The sequence below is a fragment of the Dermacentor albipictus genome, chromosome 7 (genome assembly GCF_038994185.2).
Source record: "Dermacentor albipictus isolate Rhodes 1998 colony chromosome 7, USDA_Dalb.pri_finalv2, whole genome shotgun sequence".
Classification (NCBI taxonomy): Eukaryota; Metazoa; Arthropoda; class Arachnida; order Ixodida; family Ixodidae; genus Dermacentor; species Dermacentor albipictus.
This window is the reverse complement of record NC_091827.1, coordinates 108,613,572-108,634,649: the sequence shown is the minus strand read 5'-3', so window position 1 is coordinate 108,634,649 and position 21,078 is coordinate 108,613,572. Positions and strand designations below refer to the sequence as shown.

The 21,078-nt window shown below is 46.4% G+C and overlaps 1 protein-coding gene across 1 annotated transcript in view; it reads left to right on the top strand.

Moving 5' to 3' along the window:
* The window catches only part of LOC135903464 (cytochrome P450 2U1-like), a 102,470-nt gene that overhangs the window by 38,754 nt on the left and 42,638 nt on the right, over window positions 1-21,078 (top strand). Inside the window, exons 2-5 of the mRNA XM_070522571.1 lie at window positions 13,621-13,867; window positions 17,482-17,606; window positions 19,147-19,253; window positions 20,215-20,519. Of these exons, the coding sequence (XP_070378672.1) occupies window positions 13,653-13,867; window positions 17,482-17,606; window positions 19,147-19,253; window positions 20,215-20,519 (752 nt within the window). The 5' untranslated portion in view covers window positions 13,621-13,652. The remainder of the gene's footprint in view (window positions 1-13,620; window positions 13,868-17,481; window positions 17,607-19,146; window positions 19,254-20,214; window positions 20,520-21,078) is intronic.

The window sequence follows — 21,078 nt, the reverse complement described above, 5'->3', positions numbered from 1 at the left end:
GTTCACTTGAATGCTTACTCAACATTTGACTACTTCTGCTGCCGACTTCATCGTAGCCACTTCTTCGTAGCCACTTCTTCGTAGCCGACTTCTTGACTCGCTATCTCTTGTTGTGCTTGTGCATTTGATCACATTCCTAAGGACACGTCCAAGTTCCGGGTCATTGGCACAAAGCGAAAATTCGACAGGACTCATTTCGCGATGACTGTCGCTTCTGATGCCAATAGCAATCGAGCAATGTAGCGACAAATAATAGGTTTTAAATCCCGTTCATTTTACGCCGGCAGTAGTAATTCTTAGACTCTTTGATTCGGCTTTGCGGTACATATTGCGATATTGTCCAACTTTGCTGTATAGCACTCGCTTGCCAAGGTCGCACATGAGCGACCTTGGCAAGGCATGACGATGACAGTATGACGCTGACGGACTACCGACGAAATGAAGAAAAAGGAATGTTATCAATGGATTCATAAAACGGTATAGAGACGAGGGGACGAGGACAATGACATGCCAATTCCTAATTTATGACTCCGGTGTAGTAATTACAATCTGATGCCGACGGCAAGTGCAGAATGAGATGGCCACGATGGTGTGACGACGGATGTAAGACGACAACAGGATGAATATGCAAGAATGACGACAATGGCACGACCGAGATGGCAAGGAGGTGAAGATATGCCAGCAGATGCATGATAGCGTCTGTGTGATGGTGACTCAATCCCTACGAAGGCATGACAATGACGGCACACACATGATGGAATGACGACAGCATGATTACAATAAAATGACAAGCAAGAAATGACGGTGCTGGATCCACGATTGTGCTGTGACGACGACTTCATGACGACGTTGGGACGACAATGCTTAGAAGTGGCAGCTTAACGAGTATGGAATGACCAGAATTATATCATGACGAATGCATGACGAGACTCTATGACGGTTATGCAGTGGCGGCAATGGCAAGTTAAGGCCACGAGAGCAACAGGAATACAAGTGTAAGGTTAGAATAGCGTGACAATTGCCACATCACGAAATTTATATGATGAGAATCGCTTGACTACGAAAGCATGTAGGAGTCAGCTGACGTAGCTTTAGGGACGACGATTTCACGAACAGTACAACATCACGATGGCTATATGACAATGGAGGCCTGATACCGAATGATGATGAGGGCATGACTTGGCCCCATAACGAAGGCTTAAAGACGAAAGTATGATTACAATTCGATGATGAATAAAATGATCTCGTTGGAACGACCAAGGCGGTATGACGACGATGGGGTGACGATGCTTGCGTGATGGCGGTGGTATGACGAGAGTCCAATGGCAAACGTTGTTTCGTGACGATGCAGTGACCACGATGACATGACGACTCCGAACACATACCTAGTGACGGAAGCTATTTCGGGCCGGGGTAGATGGCTTGACCACGACAGCATGACGAGTTTCAGCTCACAAATCTGGAATGACGATGATTGAACGACCACAACGGCCACACTATACCGGTGCGACTACGACCACACGTCGTATGTATGGCGACAATGGTGTGGCGACGAGAGTATGGCGAGTGTCAGATGACAAAGCAGAATTGACGGTGACGCAAATGTCACGACAGCAACCTGACCAGGAACCCGTACCTATTGGTCTAAAGTATTAAACAACTTGGGCGAGACTGTCGGGGTAAGTGACGTGACAACGTCTTCACGACGACAGTAAGATCACCAAGAGGGAATTACGACAAAAGAACTGCAGCGATGGCATCTTGGCCAGGAGCACATAGCCAGCTGCACAAGCTGGTATAGAACTTGGGGCCCTGCGTGCGAGTAAGAGCTTAGATGGATGGTTTGCTCAAAATATCTGAAGTAGGGGAAGAATGGTGACAGTGACAGTGACAAGAACTTTATCAGAGTGTCCTGAAGAACTTAATTGGGGGGAACCGAAGGCTCCCCGATCAAGTTGGTGGCTCCGCCCATGACGGGACAGAGAGATGGTGACTCTCCGCGACGTCGCGGGCCCTCTGGATGGCCTGTAGTTGGCTTGCGAAATCTGAGCCCTTGAGCAAGGCGAATGGTATTCGCATTAAAACATTCATATGCCCAGTTGTACGCTAATAGCAATCCAAGTTGTATATCCTGGCACATGCCTGGTAAACGTGACGAGATGCAAATACCCAAAGGCCAAAGTTGTCTATTTAAGCACACATACCCAGTAGCACATGCCCTGTTAGATATATGCTGTGGCCCAAGTGGCCTGCATGGGCACATACTCAGGGGCACATCCCCATTGGCGCAAGTTGATTTATTACTGACAATACGGCAGCCAGCAGTTTGAGTAGCTGCCGATAAAAATTGGAAGGAGGATGCCAAAAATGTTCGCTCTTACACTTTTCGCTTCGAGCAGTAACCCGCGTATTCTCAAACAATTTTCCCTATCTCCACCGAGTTTTGTACAGCGGTGTTTTTCAATAAAGGAAGACGCTACGCTTTTCAATATTTTCCGCGGAGGGACAATGAAGCCTGTGACCACTTCGGTCGAGGGGTGGCGCAGTCAAGACATTTCTTGATTAAAGGGGACGTGTTGAGTGGAAAAACATTGTGGAATACGAGGGTGATGGTCTATTTTCCTGCTCATGTACTCACTGGCACGCGATGGCAGTTTTTGTGGCACATTCGCCTCTGGCTATACTTTGTGATGACATGGATGGCTCTCACGCAGGCTGCGTGTGAGCGTGGTTGTCGATGGCTGCATTTAGTGCCGCCTCCTACAGAAGCTGCATTGGTTCAATGCGTGGTATGCTTTCGCTGTTGCAGCCGCAGAACTTCCTAGCGGACCTCCAAAGTGGAGCAGGTAAAACGCGACCTAAAAAACAAATCCAGCTGATTACTGCACGACCACCGCAAATATAAGTTGTTTTCTGTTTGAATGAGACATAGGGTAAAAAAACATTTATTTTAAAGACATTGATAATAACGTTGAACAGCAAATTTCGAACTCCAACACGCGCCTCATTGCGTTAGCCTTTAATATGTACCCCGCTCTCGCATGCCTCTGCAAGAAAAGCTTTGTGGAACTCCTCTCATTATCTCTAAAATACTGTACGACGTTTTTCTCGTTATCACTGCATTATTGAACACTCTGAGCGGTAAGCTTTAAATTGTATAACAATATCAGTGCACCAATAACGGTAGTCGGTCCCTGTCAATAGACAATAACGGACGGGATAACGACAAGAAAGCAGACCAGGTAAAGCACGGGTTGTGATATGTACAGTTTAGTTTGTTCCTTTTTTTTTTCTGGTTTGCTTCTCTTAAATTTCTTACCTTTCGAAATCGGTGCACAAGACGCATATCAATCGCAAATAAAGCAGTTAAGTCACACTTCAGCTTGTCTGTTTTCTTGTTAAAATCTTTCTCTTGATACGGCTTTAACCCACTCGTTTGCCCACACTGTTTTAAAAAGCAACTACAGTAGCCGTGCTATTCGCCGCGACTACATATCACCGGAAGCAAAATAAGTGCATCAGTGGCCTCTTCCTTCAGCTGTACTCGGCACCTTACATGGCTGTCTATTCGACGGGACCCAAATGGCTGCAAGGGCTGACGCACAGTAGGTTAGACGTACTGTTGTTGTCAGTAGCAGAGACGGAACAATCAACGAAAGCCCAGTCGCTAGAGCTGAAAAAATAATGGGCGTACATCACGTAATAATTATTCAATACGTGAATATTACATATTGACCGACTACCACCGTGTTGTCAATAACCCGTTGCACAACTAACTGAACGGGGGTAGTGCACTTTATCCAATTGCCCTTAGATATTTTACTCATTTCCTTTCAAGCATGTGGGAGTCGCATAGGCCAGAACCCAGAAAGCAAGGCAAATGAAGTTCCTCCACTTTGAGACTCCGCAACATGAAGTAGGTGTCACCAAATTGAACACATTGTTGTATTAACCTTTCAGAGCCAGAAAACTTTGCCTCAATAAATAAAAATTGGGTAGGTCATATAAGGAACACAGGAAAAGTTTCGCAAAAGAAGCCTCATGTGGTTTCTGCAGAATTTGCATGGACACTAGTGGGAGCACAAATAGCCTAGCCAAGAATTTACTGCAAGTTGTCTCGCGATAACTGTCGGCGGTAATGCGATTAGCATTTGGGAAATGTAGTGGCACAGGATATTCCTGACGCCACTTTTAACATTTCTAGTGATCAATGTGAGACTTCAGTTACGTCAACTATATGCGACACATACCGGCAAGGACTCAATTGCGATGTTCGCCAAAGAGCATGGCGGCATGACGGCGACTGTATGACGTCAATGCAATAACGGCGATGTAATCAGAAAGGTATAGACGTTGATGGAACTTCAATGGCAAGAAGATGACTATAGCATGTCGCCACTGAGAGGACGACTTATAAATGATGGCGATGGTAAGCCATGACTTCGCGAGTACCAGATGAGGACGATTGGTTGAGCACGTGTACATGATGATAATGCCGCTATGAAGACGGTACGGAAAGAACAAGATAACAAGCTGGAATGAAGACAATGGCCTGATGACGATGGTATTAAAGCGCATGCGTGATAGCGACTGTCTGATGACGCAACCACAACAAATTCGTGACAGTGGCGCACAATAACGATGTAATGATGACGGCGTGATTACGATAGGATGACGAAGAAGGAACGACGTCGATGAATTGACGAAGGCATTATAGCAATGATGGCAACACTCAATGGGATGACGTTACTAAAGTGATGGCGATTGTAAAAGAACAGGGTCACAACGATGGATTGCGGAGAATGGTGGGGCAACGACCCTGCGATGTCATGACCATGACGGCTTCATGAGAGAACAACGATGGTGGCACAAAAACGATGGCGTTAACGACGACGGTAGGATAATAAATCCGTGAGAGCGACTGTCTGAGGAACACACAGTAACGGCGATGCCATGATAACGGCGGCGTAATGACGATTGAAGGAAGAAGCGTTGGCGCTCATTCAATGACGGAATCGCTATGACGACGATGCCATAACGACAACGGGATGACCTTATTGAAGCAATCATGGCAAAATCACAGCGTGACGACATCGATATGACGATGACTGCGCAACGGCAATGGCAAGACGACAATTCTATGGCTAGATTCGTATGACGAAATTAGTATCACGACGATGGAGGTACCACGATGGCGTCACAATAATATAACAACGAATATACATATACTTAGGGCAGGTAGTGACCGCGGATCCGGATCATGAGGCTGAAATAATCAGAAGAATAATAATGGCCTGGAGTGCATTTGGCAGGAATTTTCAGATCATAAACAGCACGATGCCATTTTCCCTCACGAGAAAAGTGTATAACAGCTGTGTCTTACCAGTACTCACGTACGGGGCAGAAACCTGGAGGTTTACGAAAAGGGTTCTACTTAAATTGAGGACTACACGACGAGCTATGGAAAGATGAATGATAGGTGTAACGTTAAGGGATAAGAAAAGAGCAGAATGGGTGAGGGAACAAACGCGAGTTAATGAAATCTTAGTTGAAATCAAGAAAAAGAAATAAGCATGGGCAGGACATGTAATGAGGAGGGAAGATAACCGATGGTCATTAATGCTTACGGGCTAGATTCCAAGGGAAGGGAAGCGTAGCATGGGGTGACAGAAAGTTAGGAGGGCGGATGAGATTAAGAAGTTTGCAGGGACAACATGGCCACAATTGGCACATGACCGGGGTAGTTGGAGAAGTATGGGAGAGGGAGAGAGGAGAGTTGGAGGAGAGGGAGAGTTGGAGAGTATGGGAGAGAAGTATTTGCGCTGCAGTGGGCGTAAACAGACTCATGATGATGATGATGATGACGACGAATGGTTGCCGATGACTATATGGCGACGGGTGTGCGTCGAAGCTGGCATGCCAAGGGTGTGAGAACAATGGGATGAACACGAATGTATTACGAGAATGGCACGACACTGATTTATAACGACGCTTTTATGATGAGGAGGGCGTGATGACGACAGCACGGCAAAAGTCGGTTGACGAAGGTTGATTGTTGACGATGGAACTACCACAAAGACATCACGACCCCTAGCGCGTTTCTACCGGGACAAGTAGGGAAAAAACTTGGCCCGCTGGGTTTGTGCAAGATGATAGGTATATGGATAGACAGATACACTGATATATAGATAATTGGATAGCTATATACGCTCAACGAGCCTAAAGGAGGCAAAGAATACTAATCGCATTATTATAAAATGTAGATAGATAGATAGATAGACAGACAGATAGATAGATAGATAGATAGATAGATAGATAGATAGATAGATAGATAGATAGATAGATAGATAGATAGATAGATGGATAGATAGATAGATAGATAGATAGATAGATAGATAGATAGATAGATAGATAGATAGATAGATAGATAGATAGATAGATAGATAGATAGATAGATAGATAGATAGATTAAAACGCCTGAAGTAGGCAAAAATGTTAATCAAAACTATACACAATTCACATTCATTCACGCATCACAAAGCTCACATGGTTGACTTGTTTGCAGCTATTGAAGCTCTAAAGGTGTAATGTTGCAAATGTGGTCGCTCCCTATTTGTAGTGGGGCCATTTGCTTTGAAGTGGGCGTTATGGCACTAGGGTAAAACTAACCCCCTAGTTTATGGTGCCCGAAAGCAGCCGATGCAGCAAAAGCCGGCTGCGTTCGGGGACAATGCTTTGCGCTTGCTCTTCCTATGCAGACAAGCATGATTCGTCGTAGAGATAAGGGCTGTCTCTCCCTCTGTTTTGCTGTGCGAGTTCACGCCATTTATGGACCTGTAGCGCACTACTGCGTGCCACAATGGTCCGGTCAAAAATGACAGCGAGGACACGCCCAGCACGCTGACCGTGCTCGAGCAGTGAAATCAGCGGAATCCGGCTGCCGCCTGATTGAGCCGGCTCGGCAAAAAATATAGTTTGTGAATACCAGGCACCAGCGTATGTCTGATGTGTTTTCACTACAGACCCTACATCTCGAACGCAAGCGTGTCGTAACAGAGCAAGCCTGAAATTTCTGAAAAAAGTCGCACAGTTGGAGGCCTTATAAGTACTGATGAGCATTGCATTGAATTCGATGCATTATGCCTACTATGACATAGTTATCTCAACAGGGGCCACTCCCAATCGCATGGTCAAACGTACTCCCACACCTCTCTCAACGACATGTGCTAGGCCAGGTTTGACTCCAATAGTGCCAAGCAAGGTGTGACGATGGTGCCATCCCCACACGTGGCGCATGCACGACAAATTAATGGTTGCGTTCTTTTACACAACACTACCAAAGTAAGGTACGTGGGTAGAACGATTCAAAAGACATACGCGATAATATTGTCATGTAGGAAGACGCAGACGAAAAGCTATATACAAATATATTTACAAGGAAATACGCCGCACTTGGCCAAGAGGCAACAGCCCCCGCTAGCCTCCAATCGTCGTCGTCGTCTTCTCATTGCTCGCCTCGTCGTCATTGTAAACGCTGTTCCGTAGCACTACACCCCTGGCAAAAAACCCGTTCCGGAGCGACTAAATGCTGGACTCAGAAGCAGTGTAGTAGGCCTTGAGCCTACTGACGCGCACGACATCACTAGATGCCAGAGTAGAGGACGAGGTTGAACTCACAGGAGCAGTTTCATACGTCACTGGCGCAGCACGCGGTAGGGCCCTGAGTATCGCGAAAGGAGCTTTTCTGAAAGCCTGTCGTGACGAGAGGGCGACCACAGGAGCACGAGCGCACCTGGCGAAAAGTATACGTCATGGTGGCGGGCGTTGTACTGACGCTGCTGAGTGGTTTGCGAGGCCGTCAGGCGAGCACGGGCAAGCTGGCGTGCATCGTCGGTGAGGGCGATGGCATCGCACGCATACTCACTTGTTGAGATGGCAGCAGGAGGAAGTGCCGTGTCAAGGGGCAAGGTCGGTTCGCGACCGTACAGTAGGTAAAACGGAGAAAATCCGGCGGTGTCATGCCGGGAAGAATTGTACGCAAATGTGACGTAAGGAAGGGCAATGCCCCAATCGTGGTCGTCCTTGGAAACGTACTAGGCATATCGGTAAGGGTACGGTTTAACCAGTCTGTCAGGCCATTGGGTTGAGGATGGTATGAGTTAGTCAGCTTTTGTTGAGTGGAGCAAGAACGCACAATGTAGGCGATAACTTTCGAGAAGTTACGACCACGGTCAGTAAGCAGCTGGGCGCCATGCACTAAGATAATGTCACGCAAGAGAAAGTCCGCGACGCCAGTGGCGCAACTGGCAGGGAGAGCCCGCCTGATAGCGTTTCGAGTGGCGTAATCAGTTGCGACGGCTACCCATTTGTTCCCAGAGAATGACGTGGGAAAGGGCCCGAGGAGGTCTAATCCAACACAAAAGAACGGTTCCGCAGGGACGGTGATCGGCTGGAGATGACTGGCAGGTAGCACCTGAGGTGTTTTCCGACGCTGGCAAGGATCACAGGCAGCGACATAGCGTCGGACGGAGCGAGCGAGACCAGGCCAATAGAAGTGGCGGTGGACGCGGTCGTACGTGCGGGTTACCTCAAGATGTCCTGCAGTGGGTGCGTCATGCATCTCAAAGAGCAGTCTGTCGTACATGTTTAGGCACGACAAGAAGAAGATCAGACCCGTCAGGGAGGAAGTTCCCACAGTACAGAATGCCGCCCTGAAAGACATATCGGTGAACGGATGCGTCGGTAGGTGTAGAGCGTAGACGCTCGACGAGTGCTCGCAGCGGTAGGTCTCGGTATTGCTCGTTGGCGATGTTAGCGAAGGCAGACACAGAGAAAATGCCGTTGGCGGTACTACTATCGGCGTCGTCAGGCTCGTCTACCGGGTAGCGAGACAGGCAGTCAGCGTTCTTGTGTTGTCGGCCAGATTTGTAGGCGACAGTATACGAATATTCTTGGAGGCATAAGGCTCAGCGACCAAGTCTTCAAGCAGGATCTTTCAGTGAGCATAACCAGCAAAGCGCATGGTGGTCTGTGACAACGGAAAAGGTTTGGCCATATAATTATGGGCGGAACTTCGCAACCGCCCAAACTAGGGCCAGGCACTCACGCTCAATAATGAAATAGTTGCGCTCCGAGGGTTACAGGAGCCTGCTGGCGTAAGCGATACGCGGTAGTTGCCACGCTGGCGTTGGGCTGGTACTGCGCCAATTCCGTGACCGCTGGCATCAGTACGGATTTCGGTAGGTGCAGAAGGATCGAAATGGGCCAGAACGGGAGGCGTTGTGAGAAGGTCGTTTAAATGCGAGAATGCAGAGGCCTCGTTACCGCCACACTGGAAAGGGGCATCTTTAGTCAAAAGCTCAGTTAGTGGTCGTGCTATAGCGGGGAAATTTTTCACGAAACGGCGGAAATACGAACAAAGGCCGATGAAGCTGCGCACATCCTTGACACACTTCGGAACAGGGAAGTGCGTAACAGCATGGATCTTGCCTGGGTCCGGTTGCACTCCGTTCGCGACAACGAGGTGCCCAAGGACGGAAATCTGGCGACGGCCGAACTGGCACTTCGATGCGTTGAGTTGCAGACCGGCTCGACAAAAAACGTCCAGGACTGCTGAGAGGCACTCGAGGTGCGTAGCGAACGTTGGGGAGAGTACTATAACGTCGTCCAAGTAGCACAGGCACGTGGACCATTTGAAACCATGAAGAAGGGAGTCCATCATGCGTTCAAAAGTGGCAGGGGCGTTACATAGACCGAACGACATCACTTTAAATTGATAAAGACCATCTGGTGTTACAAAAGCAGTCTTCTCGCGGTCGAGATCGTCCACGGCAATCTGCCTGTAGCCGGAGCGAAGGTCAATAGAGGAGAAGTAGCGAGCACCGTGGAGGCATTCAAGGGCGTCATCAATCAGAGATAGGGGATACACGTCCTTTTTGGTAACCCTGTTAAGGTGCCAATAATCCACGCAAAAGCGCCATGAGCCATCCTTTTTTAGAACCAGTACAACAAGTGACGCCCATGGACTACATGACGGTTGATTAATGTTCTTGGCAAGCATATTGCGAACTTCTGCGTGAATAAGTTGACCCCCCAGCCGGTGACACTCGATACTGGCGGCGATGAATAGGACGGGCATCGCCGGAATTAATGCGATGTATAAGAGCTGTAGTTTGGGCTAAAGGACGATCGTAAAAGTAACAAAAAATATTGTGGTAGGAAAACAGAACGTGGTAGAGCTCACGAGCGTGCTTGGATGGCATGTCGGGCGCAATCGTTTCCTATAAGTTGGCGATGGTTCATGTGGGCGACTGCGATGGTAGAGGAGGATCAGCTGAATTGTCGTCTACTGCAATAGATGCTACTGAGTCATCCTCGAATGAGCAAAGCTTGGCCAGAGACATCCCGCGTGGCAGCACTTGTGTCGTCAAGCCGAAATTGACCACTCGCAGGAAGACGCAATTCGCCGTAATAGATAAAACTGTATGAGGTACTGTGATACCGTGTGAAAGTAGGACGTCTTGCATAGAAGCCGCGATGTGGTGATCGTCGGGCTATGGTGGGGATAACACTAAGTCAACATAAGTCAGTGCCGAAGGTGGCAAGCGAACGAAGTCGATGGAACTGAGGCGACTGGGGTGTGGTTCAGCGGTATCCAGAACGGGCAGGCCAAGGCGGAGAGAACTCGCGGAACAATCGATGAGAGCAGAATGTGCGGAGAGGAAGACTAAGCCGAGGATGATGTTGTGGGGACAGTGGGCGATGACTGTAAAAAGCACGGTTGTGGAGCGATCGCTAAGGAGACGCGGGCGGCACACATACCAATTACGGGGACCCATCGGCGCCACGGACAACAGGAGTCGTGGCGGGCGTGATTATTTTCTTCAGGCGGTTGCGAACGTCAGCGCTCATTACCGACAAATGCGCCCCAGTCTCTATAAGAGCAGATACAGAAACAGTGTCGACTTGCACGTCAAAAAGGTTCAGGTGAGTGGGCAACGTCAGTGGAGGATTTGGCGGCGTAGGTAGCGATGCAGCGTCACCTCTAGGCGCTGCATAGTCTAGTTTTCCGGCTGGGAACGGCGTCCGAAGGGAGTCGGCGAAAAGGAGCGACGGGGCTGGGGCGAAGGCGAATGAGACTAGGGGCGGTTCGGCGCAGGAGAATCAGTGGCGGCATTATAGGAGCGTGCAACATAGGGACGAGAAGGGTCATTTCAGGGGCGAGAGATGTCAGTATTAGTAGACCGGGTCGGGGAACTCCAGCGACTGCGACAGTACTAAGAAATGCGCCCGATTCGACGGCATTGAAAACAACGGCTTGTCATCAGAAGTGCGCCATTCAAAAGGGTTGCCGAAACATGGTGGGTAATAAGATGCGGGACGGGGCGGAATCGATGAAGCCGGGTTGTTATCAGGGCGATGGGCCAGCAGATGGTGTGAAGACCTATGTTTGCAAATTCCTTGCGGACAACTGCCTGGATCAGGGAAACCGTGACTGCAGGTGCGTTGGAGGAGCTGGAGTCGAATGTAGCCGGATAGACGGCCACGATCACACGCCGGTCTGTCCGGGTAACATCGCCAGTGTTGGTGGGACGAGGAGCGTCGGCACAGGAAGAGGTCGCTGGGGTGTTGGGCACATGGGCAAACTGTTGGTCAATACGTCCGCTTTTAGCGAGTTCCAGGCGGCGGCACTCTTCTATAACTGCATCCACAGTCGCCAAGCTGTTCAAAGCGAGCTAGTTGAAGGCATCATCGGCAATGCCTGTAAGGATGTGGGAGACCTTGTCGGACTCTGTCATGTGCGCGTCAACTTTGCGGCACAGAGCCAAGACTTCCAGAATGTACGTGACGTAGGGCTCCGTTAACGTCTGCACGCGGCCGGGTAACGCCTTCTGCGCGGCAAGTTGGTGACCGTATGGGTTGCCGAACAAGTCTTGGAGCTTTTGCTAGTCCCAACTAGTGAGCGCATGTTCGTGCGTCCGAAACCGAACTCGAGGAGTGCCACCGAGGTAAAAGACTACGTTGGCGAGCATGATAGTAGGGTCCCACCAGGTATTGCGGCTGACGTGTTCGTACAGGCTGATCCAGTCATCGACGTCTTCCGCATCTTTGCCCGAGAATACGCCAGTATCACAGGGGAGGGGGGAGAGTGATGTAGGTCGTTGAAGTGGCAGCAGATGTCGGAGCCGGCGGAGTCGAGTTTTCGTCGCCGGGAGCCATGAAAGAAGGCTCGACGTACCGTCCACTGCCAAGATCCGTGACGAGGTAAAGGGAACGCTCACCTCCACGCGATATGTTACGTAGGAAGACGCAGACGAAAAGCTATGTACAACTATATTTACAAGGGAATACGCCGTTCTTGGCCAAGAGGCAACAGCCCGCGCTAGCCTCCAGTCGTCGTCGTCGTCTCTCACTGCTCGCCTTTACATCATTGTAAACACTGTTCCGTAGCAATATTGTTAAATGCATTCGTTACATGCAGGCTTAGCAAGCGGCCCCTTACTGATAAAAATGAAAGATGTTTCATCTAAAACAAACACTTAATGTGAATTCAGAAAGGTGTATTTTAGGTTAGGACATTGATAATTATTCTCACGCCATTTGTGAACCCAATGTAAACTGTGTGGCATCGTTATGAAAAAATAAGAGCCGTCTAGTACGAACAATTTGCTTTATATTCGCACCTGATGGGACTAAACCCGTAAAACAGTGAATAGTGTCGAAATGAAGAGGGTGGTGGGCTAACTCACATTGGAAGTAACGTGTGCCGAAAGAATGTATTTCCGAGTCAGACACGCCAACATGACGTTGTGGGATATAAAAACTAAACTTGTTGCTGAGATAGTTGGTTCAGGACTTAAAACAAAGGTTACAGCGCTAAACAGACGAAGACGAAGTTAGATACAAACGGCATATTCGGGCGCTGACTTCCAATTGTTTATTCACCAGAACCCACGTAATTTCATGCGAGAACCTCAGTGAAAAGTAATCCCAGTAGAGATAATTAGGGAGGATAGGACTAAACGACCTTTCTAAGGAAAGCAAGAAACTGCATTGAAAGAGAGATAATCGAGGCTTCGTTCATAGAAAGAGTAGAAAACGAGTGCGTTAGGACGCCGTCACTTGATTTAAGGGACAAGAAATGTTCATAAATGATTGCATGTAATCACAGCTAAGATTAGAGCGTGCAGCTACCTCATTTGGTTGGATGCTCGGATTGCCGCTGTAATGCACGCGTGGTCATGTGCACCTGCCATGAAAACTGATTACAGATACCTGGCCTCCGATCAGTGTTAGCCATTATAACCCCTGCTTATCTCTATTATGATTACTTTTCACATAGGTTTCTTGTATAAGATTACGTGAGTAGTAGTGAATATACGGTTGAAAGTCGGGGCCCGTATGTGTCGTTTGTGTCTCACTTCGTCCATTTCTGCTTAGCACTATAACCTTTGTTTTTAAGTTTTCGTATAAATGAGAACTAATAACGGATGGCGTCAAAATGCCATATTGCTTAACAATTTTGGTTAAGAATCAGAAACTCGAATATGGTTTCACGTAGAATGGCTATAACAAGATAAGAGGGAATAGTTTCAATTGCATTATCTCACTCAACACCAGGATCTACACCAGGCTCACTGCAAAGTAGAAGGATGGTGATCCTATTGACGTCAATAGTGGCATCTGTCATCTGGGTCGCGTTCAACTTTCTGAGCGAATGGCTTTTGCGATGGCGCTGTCCTCCTGGAACCAGGCTGCCGCCTATTCCTCCCACGAGCAGCATCCGAGGACACGTCGAAGTCCACAGGCATGACTTCTACCGGAAAAAAGCCCTCGAGTGGGCCAAGGTGCACGGACCAGTGATCAGGTATGTAGGCCGATAGCTGGTTGGTGTGTTCACTGACGCACGTTTGAAACGTAGCGTGAAGCGTTTCTGATATCAGAAAATTAGCTCAGGCAGGACACAAAAGTTACAACGTAGCCTAAATCTGTTCTTACGTTATAAATGGGCATATTTAAAAGCAAGAAATGAAAATTATAGTACCTACAGAGCCGAGAAAGCGTGTAAAACGGTTGTGTAATCTTGTTCAATTAGAATTTTTCTGCGGTGTGTTTGCTTATCTTCAAACACGGTAGCTCACCATGCTGAAGTCATTGCACCTGTACATTGTCTGGCAGACCTTCCATAGAATAATACAAAATATGCGTGAAACGTAGGCAGAAATTGTGACGCGCGTACGGACACGCTTAAGCTAGGATAATGCTGTTTTCAGTATCAAAGAATTATAGATGCCACTGAACCCTTTCTGATACGAATTTCGATACTGAGGTGAGGAAAGCATATCCTACCCATCTAAATTTCAAGCAAATTGTAGTAAAGAAATAAAATTTTTTTCCGAGTGCATTCGAGTCTTTTTATACAGAGTCAAGTGACCACAGAAAGAATGCTGTCCGGAAGATTGAAATTTGGAGGTACGATTGTGTTACCAGTTGTCCAAAATAATTCTAAGTATTGAAATTTCACGCTGGTTTCTTGCTTAGTACGCTCATTTGTGATGGTAATTAAGGCCCGTGTTTTCTTTCGTGTCCAGCGTATGATCATTCTTCTATGGCCCGTAGGTAAATGCTTGGTTTAGAGAAACACATTTTTCAAGCATGCTGTTTCAATGAAGCCACGTCATATACTCGAATTTCGATACTTCGCCTAAAATACATGAAATAATATAGTGTCGCATTGCAGTGACGAAGGAAAATGAAACACCGCCAGAAATGTGAATTTGATGCCTCACTTTGTATTGGCTGAAATATAGCCAGGCTACAATGATAGCTCCTACGACAATAGCTGCTGATCGAATCTACATGCGTTATTGAAGCATTTACTACGTCATTGAACCAATCTAACTGAGCGCGCGAAAGAGCGAATCCCAAAACGCGCTGCTAGAAGATGGTATGTTAAATGAGCACATTTTTGCAAAGTGCTTATATTCCTGCTACAAACCAATGTCTCATAAGCACCTGTTGTATCGCAATAACATACTTAGATAATAGATGACAGTAGGAGAGTGTTACGACATATTTTGTTCGTACGGATCCGAAATTTTCATGTTCTGCCGGTATTTTGTTATCATTTGCACAAAAGTGAACTTCCTTTCACTATTTGTCCCGGTCTATGTAACATCCTCGCAACCGGTCATTTACGGCAGTATTGTGTTCATAATAACAATAAGAAGAATATTAGTAATAGGTATTATAATGTTTTAAAATGGCGAACCAATTATTAATTTAAACATGCCCAGGAAGAGCACTTAAGTCGGAGTGCTGCTGTACAGTGGAAAAGAAGACCTAAAAATAGCAATGTAAAATAAGTTCAATCAAATGGAACGGGATAGAACAATTAAAAGAAAAGCAAAAGAAAGAAATAACTTGCAATACAGCTGCGTATCGAGCAACATTACAGCAACACTCGATTGAGAGACGGTGCATATACAGGAAGAAGAGAGAAACTAAGATGAGAGCGGAGAGTACAGCAAGAATGAAGACACATTACAAAATGCCAGGCTCGGAACAGAAGGAAAACGGCGCGTTTTGAAATGTATTATTATGCGGAAAATAACCGTTGCATAGACTTAGCAGTCTTTAGGGCGGAACGTGGAAGTGTCTGCATCCCGTGGTAGTCGTCTTCGGAACCCGCAGTTGACAAGCCAGCACATTACATCCTGCACAAATTCAACGAAAGAAATTACATGAAAAGAAGACGTTAATCTGACTACGTCTGCATATAAGTGACGGAAGTGCAGGATAATTGTTCGAGATTTAAAGTCGCTTTGAGTCGCTTACGCCATTCTACACGACTGAGGCATATTCAAGTAATCGGACTAATAATGTTAGTGGAAATAAAATTTAAAATAGTGATACGACGAATGAACTACTGATGAATGTATGCCAGCACCTCTCCGGAGGGAAATTGTTTCAGGCGAAATAGAATATAGGGGCGCTATAACGTAAAACTATTCCAAACTTTTCTATTCCAATTCTGTTATCAGCACTCCACAATTGGTCAAAAACTTTTTCGACCACCCCCACTTCACCTGTCTATCACGCGACGTCATGAAAACCGCGATACCTCCCCATCTGATATGAAGTGTACACACTGATTATGCATGATTTGACAGAAAAAAGAAAAACAGTTGCTTCTGATTCGACCCCTTTTCGGCATTAGTCCTCGGCTATTGGTAAAAAGTTTTCGGGCTGCACCCACTTCACCTGCCTGTCACGCGACGTCACAAAACCGCAAGAACTCACCGCGTCAAAGTGACGTGTACACAATAAAGATGCATTATTTTCCCAACAAAACTGAATTTTCTTCGGAATAACCGCAGGCTGCCCCGTTCCGAAAGGAATAAAAGATGGCTGCCGCCAATCGCTTAGACGCTGGCTACTCGCACCTGCCGGAGAGCATGGGTGTATTTGCGCATAATAAAACTTGTTGCGTGGCCGTGTAACGTTTTCGAGCATTTTCGGCACATTTACCCCCCATTCTGCCAACTCTTCTTTGCTGAGGGTTCGTTTTAGCGTCATTCTTGAGCTTCCGTTGCATGCCACCGCGATTTTCAACCAGCCACCGCAAGGTAAGCAAGGGAAAGCCGGCCAATCGTAGACGCCGGCACCACCCTCTTCATCCGGTTATCGACATTCAATGCAGTGGCTCGGCCCCATCGAATCCCTCTCCACTTGAGGGTTCTCCTCGCCTCTTGTCAGCCAATTAGATACGACAAGCCGCTCAGTGTAGGCAATGTTATTCGTTTTTCAAGCAAACAAAAGTGATCTCCTATGAACGAGGAGAGCGTTTGATTGGTCTGTTCAGACAACCCTGCGGGTGACCGCCTGGTGCTTGCGTTGGTGGTTACGCAAATTTGACGTCAGAAGAGTGGAATAGAAACATATTGGAATAGTTTTACGTTTTAGGGCCCTAGGTGCTATAACGACCATATGGCTGTTTAGCAGGAGTTGTATTGGCGTGTTCCGCTGAAAGTGTACATATATTCTGACGCAGTGGACGCGGCAGTCGAATGAGGTCCGCCATCTTGAGTATATGCTATGTATGGAGACGCATAGCGCAGTCAAATTACGCAACTCACAGGATAAGATAGGGAATAATATTCTGTTAGCTTACACGGCCAGACTGTTTTACAGCTCGCGCACATCTACAACCTCTTCCGTGTGATAAATGTTCATACTTAACTTCGTAGAGGTTCATTTGTAGAGAGCCGCGTCAGATAACCAATGCGAACGTCAATGTTCCCAACTTGAGATATCCATTCTCGTTAAACCAATCGCCTTGAAATGCATATACAGAAATCCGTCGATTTAGCATAAACAATTCGTCAAGTTTTCATTGGTGCCTTAGGAGAAATATTATTTTTGCTGATATTCTTCTCCTGCGCTGCGGGATCGAGTAACACGTGTTGCATTTGTTTCCAGGCTCAAAGTAAATTTCATGAACGTTGTCATCCTCAACGACTTCGACAGCATCAAGAAATTCTTCAACACAAAGGAACTGCTATGGCGTTCATCCACTTTTGTTGGGTATCGGGACTTCTACAAAGGTAATTTTATCTATCCTAAAACTAAATGACATATTTCAAAAAGCAAATTGATAGGTGAGTCAACTGCCATTAAGGAAACCTTCCTGTAAAGAACATGATTCTCTACTGTTACCATAGGGCGTAGGAAGGGGGGCTTGAGGGAGGCTGTGGGTCACGAATAATCTGTAGCTAAAATACTTCTTGCGAACATGAGGTAAGATATAGATATTCTGGCATTAAACCCAACCTGCTGCTCTTTATTATTCCAACTTTACAGTTGAAGAAAAACTCGTGCTGAACCAGGAATCAAACATGGGTGTGTTACCAAAGGTGTTTATTATGTGGTTACAACGAGACTGAACGATAAGTGGGCTGTCATTGGCTCTTCAAGAAGTTGTGTCCTCTCGTGAGAGTGTTCTTTGGTTTGTTTTACCGGGACATATATTAGGTAAAGTGTGAAGCTTCAGTAGCATCTAGTTATTTGATAATTCTGACTCGCACATGATTCTGCACGCCTCCTTGTTAGCCAAAGTGGTTCGGCGACTTCTCCGGAATCGCACCAACCTTTTGTTTGACCTCAACAGGATTCTGAACCCTTTTCTTGACTTCCAAGCTCTTTTTACAGTTTCGCGGCCTTTCTGTAACTTCAGATGTGTCTGTTGCCTGCTGGTACAACATACTTTAAATTTACTGGCCCTGTGTAGGTCCGGCTCAAAGCAACGCGAGGCTAGTTTCCTTCTTTGAAGAGTTTTGCCTTCAAGCAACATACTACAAAATAATGTTTTTTTCTTGCTGATATTCGCTATTGGAGCACGATGTTCCTGGATAAGTGTCTTCGGCCAGCACTGAATGACTGGTAGCCATTGCCATTGATTGCTTTGTAGCAGGAGCACAAGACGACGAAAAAGAAGTTTGGCACGTGACTCGCATTCTTTTGCACCACGGTCAGAGGAGACAGACAGATGCAAGACCTCCGGTTGCAATGGTGTTACAAACGTTATGCAAAGCAAATAAAATGTTCACCAATGAGTCAGGTAGTATGAGATAAATGTGTACGAATTTCGTTTGAAGTCATAGGTGGCTTGCAGTGAAGCACAGGCCTACTTTTCTGCTTTGTGTTCCGCTCTATTGCTGAAACATTTTACGCAAGAGTATTATTCTTTTACGTCGATTATGCTTATTCTACATTTGTGTAGCAAACTAACATTTTTCTGACCTGCCGCGGTTGCTTAGTGGCTGTAGCGCTTGGCTGCTAAGCACGAGTTTGCGGAACCTCAGATTGTCCTAACTTCCAAAATAACCTACTACTGCATGCCTCATAATGAAATCGTGATTTTTTTTCACTTAAAATCCCATCATTCAAAAATTTTCTCCAATGTCTATATGCCGTACTTTAAGGCATACGACATGCCTAACTGTGAAGGAAGGTTTGATTTGCTGTGCAGCCATGACACGTGTAAAATGGAATCTTCTTTGCACGAAATGAGCTTTTGTCTGGCGCTCTCAGAGAAGCCGTCACTTAAAGTGCGCGGCATACCCTTCACTGAAGTTACTTTTTCAGGTGTGGGTTCCCTGAATGGGGAAGCGTGGTCAGCAAACAGAAAATTCTGTTTGAGTATGTTGCGTGACTTGGGTTTTGCAAAGACTGCTATGGAGGACCGCATGATGGTAAGCTACCTGTTCTCTTAGATCAAATGCAACTGGCACTATAAATCCTTAGGGTTCCTTCTTTGGCTGGATACTTTAGCGACTCACTGTACTATGCATCACTCTGGCTTTGAAGTTGACAGTTGTCTAATCACAGCGGTACCAACCATGGTCCTCAGTGTGTCCAAAATGCGCCACTTTAGCCCTCGAAATTGCATTTGAATTGAAATTTATTCTCCAGGAGCAATGTATACTAGGAATCGTCATAAAAAGCTACTGAGATCAAACTGGTAAGTTAGTTCTCCACGAAGAGGCACCCACTAAATCCCATGAAGCCATTGAGTGGCAATGCACACCTGCTTTCCTAACGTTATGATGGAACGTCAAATAAAATAATTTTTTAGCCGTTATTATGAGTTACCGTTCCCCAATACCCCAACGACACTCTTGCGCTGGGAAAATGCTTAGTCAGCCGGAAATAAAGAAAGAGTGAAAGACGGCTAGGTGACGATGTACTAATGTTTCCGCACCAGCTCAGCGGGATCTCAGTGATTTAGGCGGTGCCTGCTTAGGCCTAGTTAATTTCCTATTAATAAAGGCCGACTACATAGTATTATAAAGTGCGGAAGGCTGGTCATAGTAAGTTTCGAAAACTATCACTGCTTCACAATGACGTACTTAGGAAAAATATAGTTGGAATTGCATAATTTTACAATGCCGCACCAGCACTGGGGTTTCCGTGCAAAATTTAAAAAATATAAACTTTTAGCGTGGATTTTTATGTTTAGTAATCAATGTACAAAATTAATGAAGATTGAGTTTTAAAGGATATAAACTTTGTTGAAACCAATTTGGTGATTCCATTTACGGTCATTTCGGACAGTTGTTAGGCCTTTCACAGTTCAGCGTTGTCTTGCCCTTTTTTTCTTTGTTCCGCATGGATCTACACATACTTACGTTCTCGACGCTCCGCGGATGACAGGAAGAGTTCGGCCGCGTCGCTGACAGCATTGGTGAGGCTGGTGGGAGGCCGCTTAACGTGGGCGACTACGTCATGCCGTGCGCCTTCAACAACATCGTGTCGTTCTTCTACGGCCGCCAGTTGACGCACGACCATCCGACTCGCCGCGAGCTCCACTGCGTGATGAAGCGAGTGAGCCTCGCCATGTACTCGGGGTCCTTTCATCAATTCCTGCCATGGAAGCTGCGCAAGCTGCTCTCGTACCTTCCATTCACCAGAAACCATCTCATCAAGGAATCCTTGGCGCAACTAGAGGCAGTTTCAGAGTACGTGCACTTTATCTTTCCAATAACCCAGTATCACGTACAAATGAATTTCACCAGAGCTATCAATTTGTTTTGGCCTGGTAAGAAAGAACATTTTTTTAGATTTCTTAGATTGTCTAATAGAACGGTTGTATTCAAGGCACTACAATGTTTTTCTTGGAAAACAAGTGTGATCCATAGGTGTGCTAGTTCCATGATGAGATTCGTGCACAACAGGAAACGTCTTTTTTCTTTCAGTAGTTTTGGTGTTGCCTTAAAAATCTTCGTTGAATCAGTTGGAAAGTGCGCGTTGCTAACGGCGATGGGGCGGTACAAACAGGCTTAGTTTGCTGCCGTTATCTCCTATTCAGATTTTAATATTTCCTCGTGTTCTCAGTGCAACTTGTTCATAAGGTAAATTTGGGAGCAGCAAGAAAATGGCGGTTAGGTCTGTAGCAGAATAAGGTAATGCAGGTGTTTCTTTTCCCTTGACCTTTTTGGTCTCCGTAACGCGTTTCTTATACAACACTTCAGTGCAATCACACACCTATCTGGCACTTAATGACCTGAAGAAGCTGGA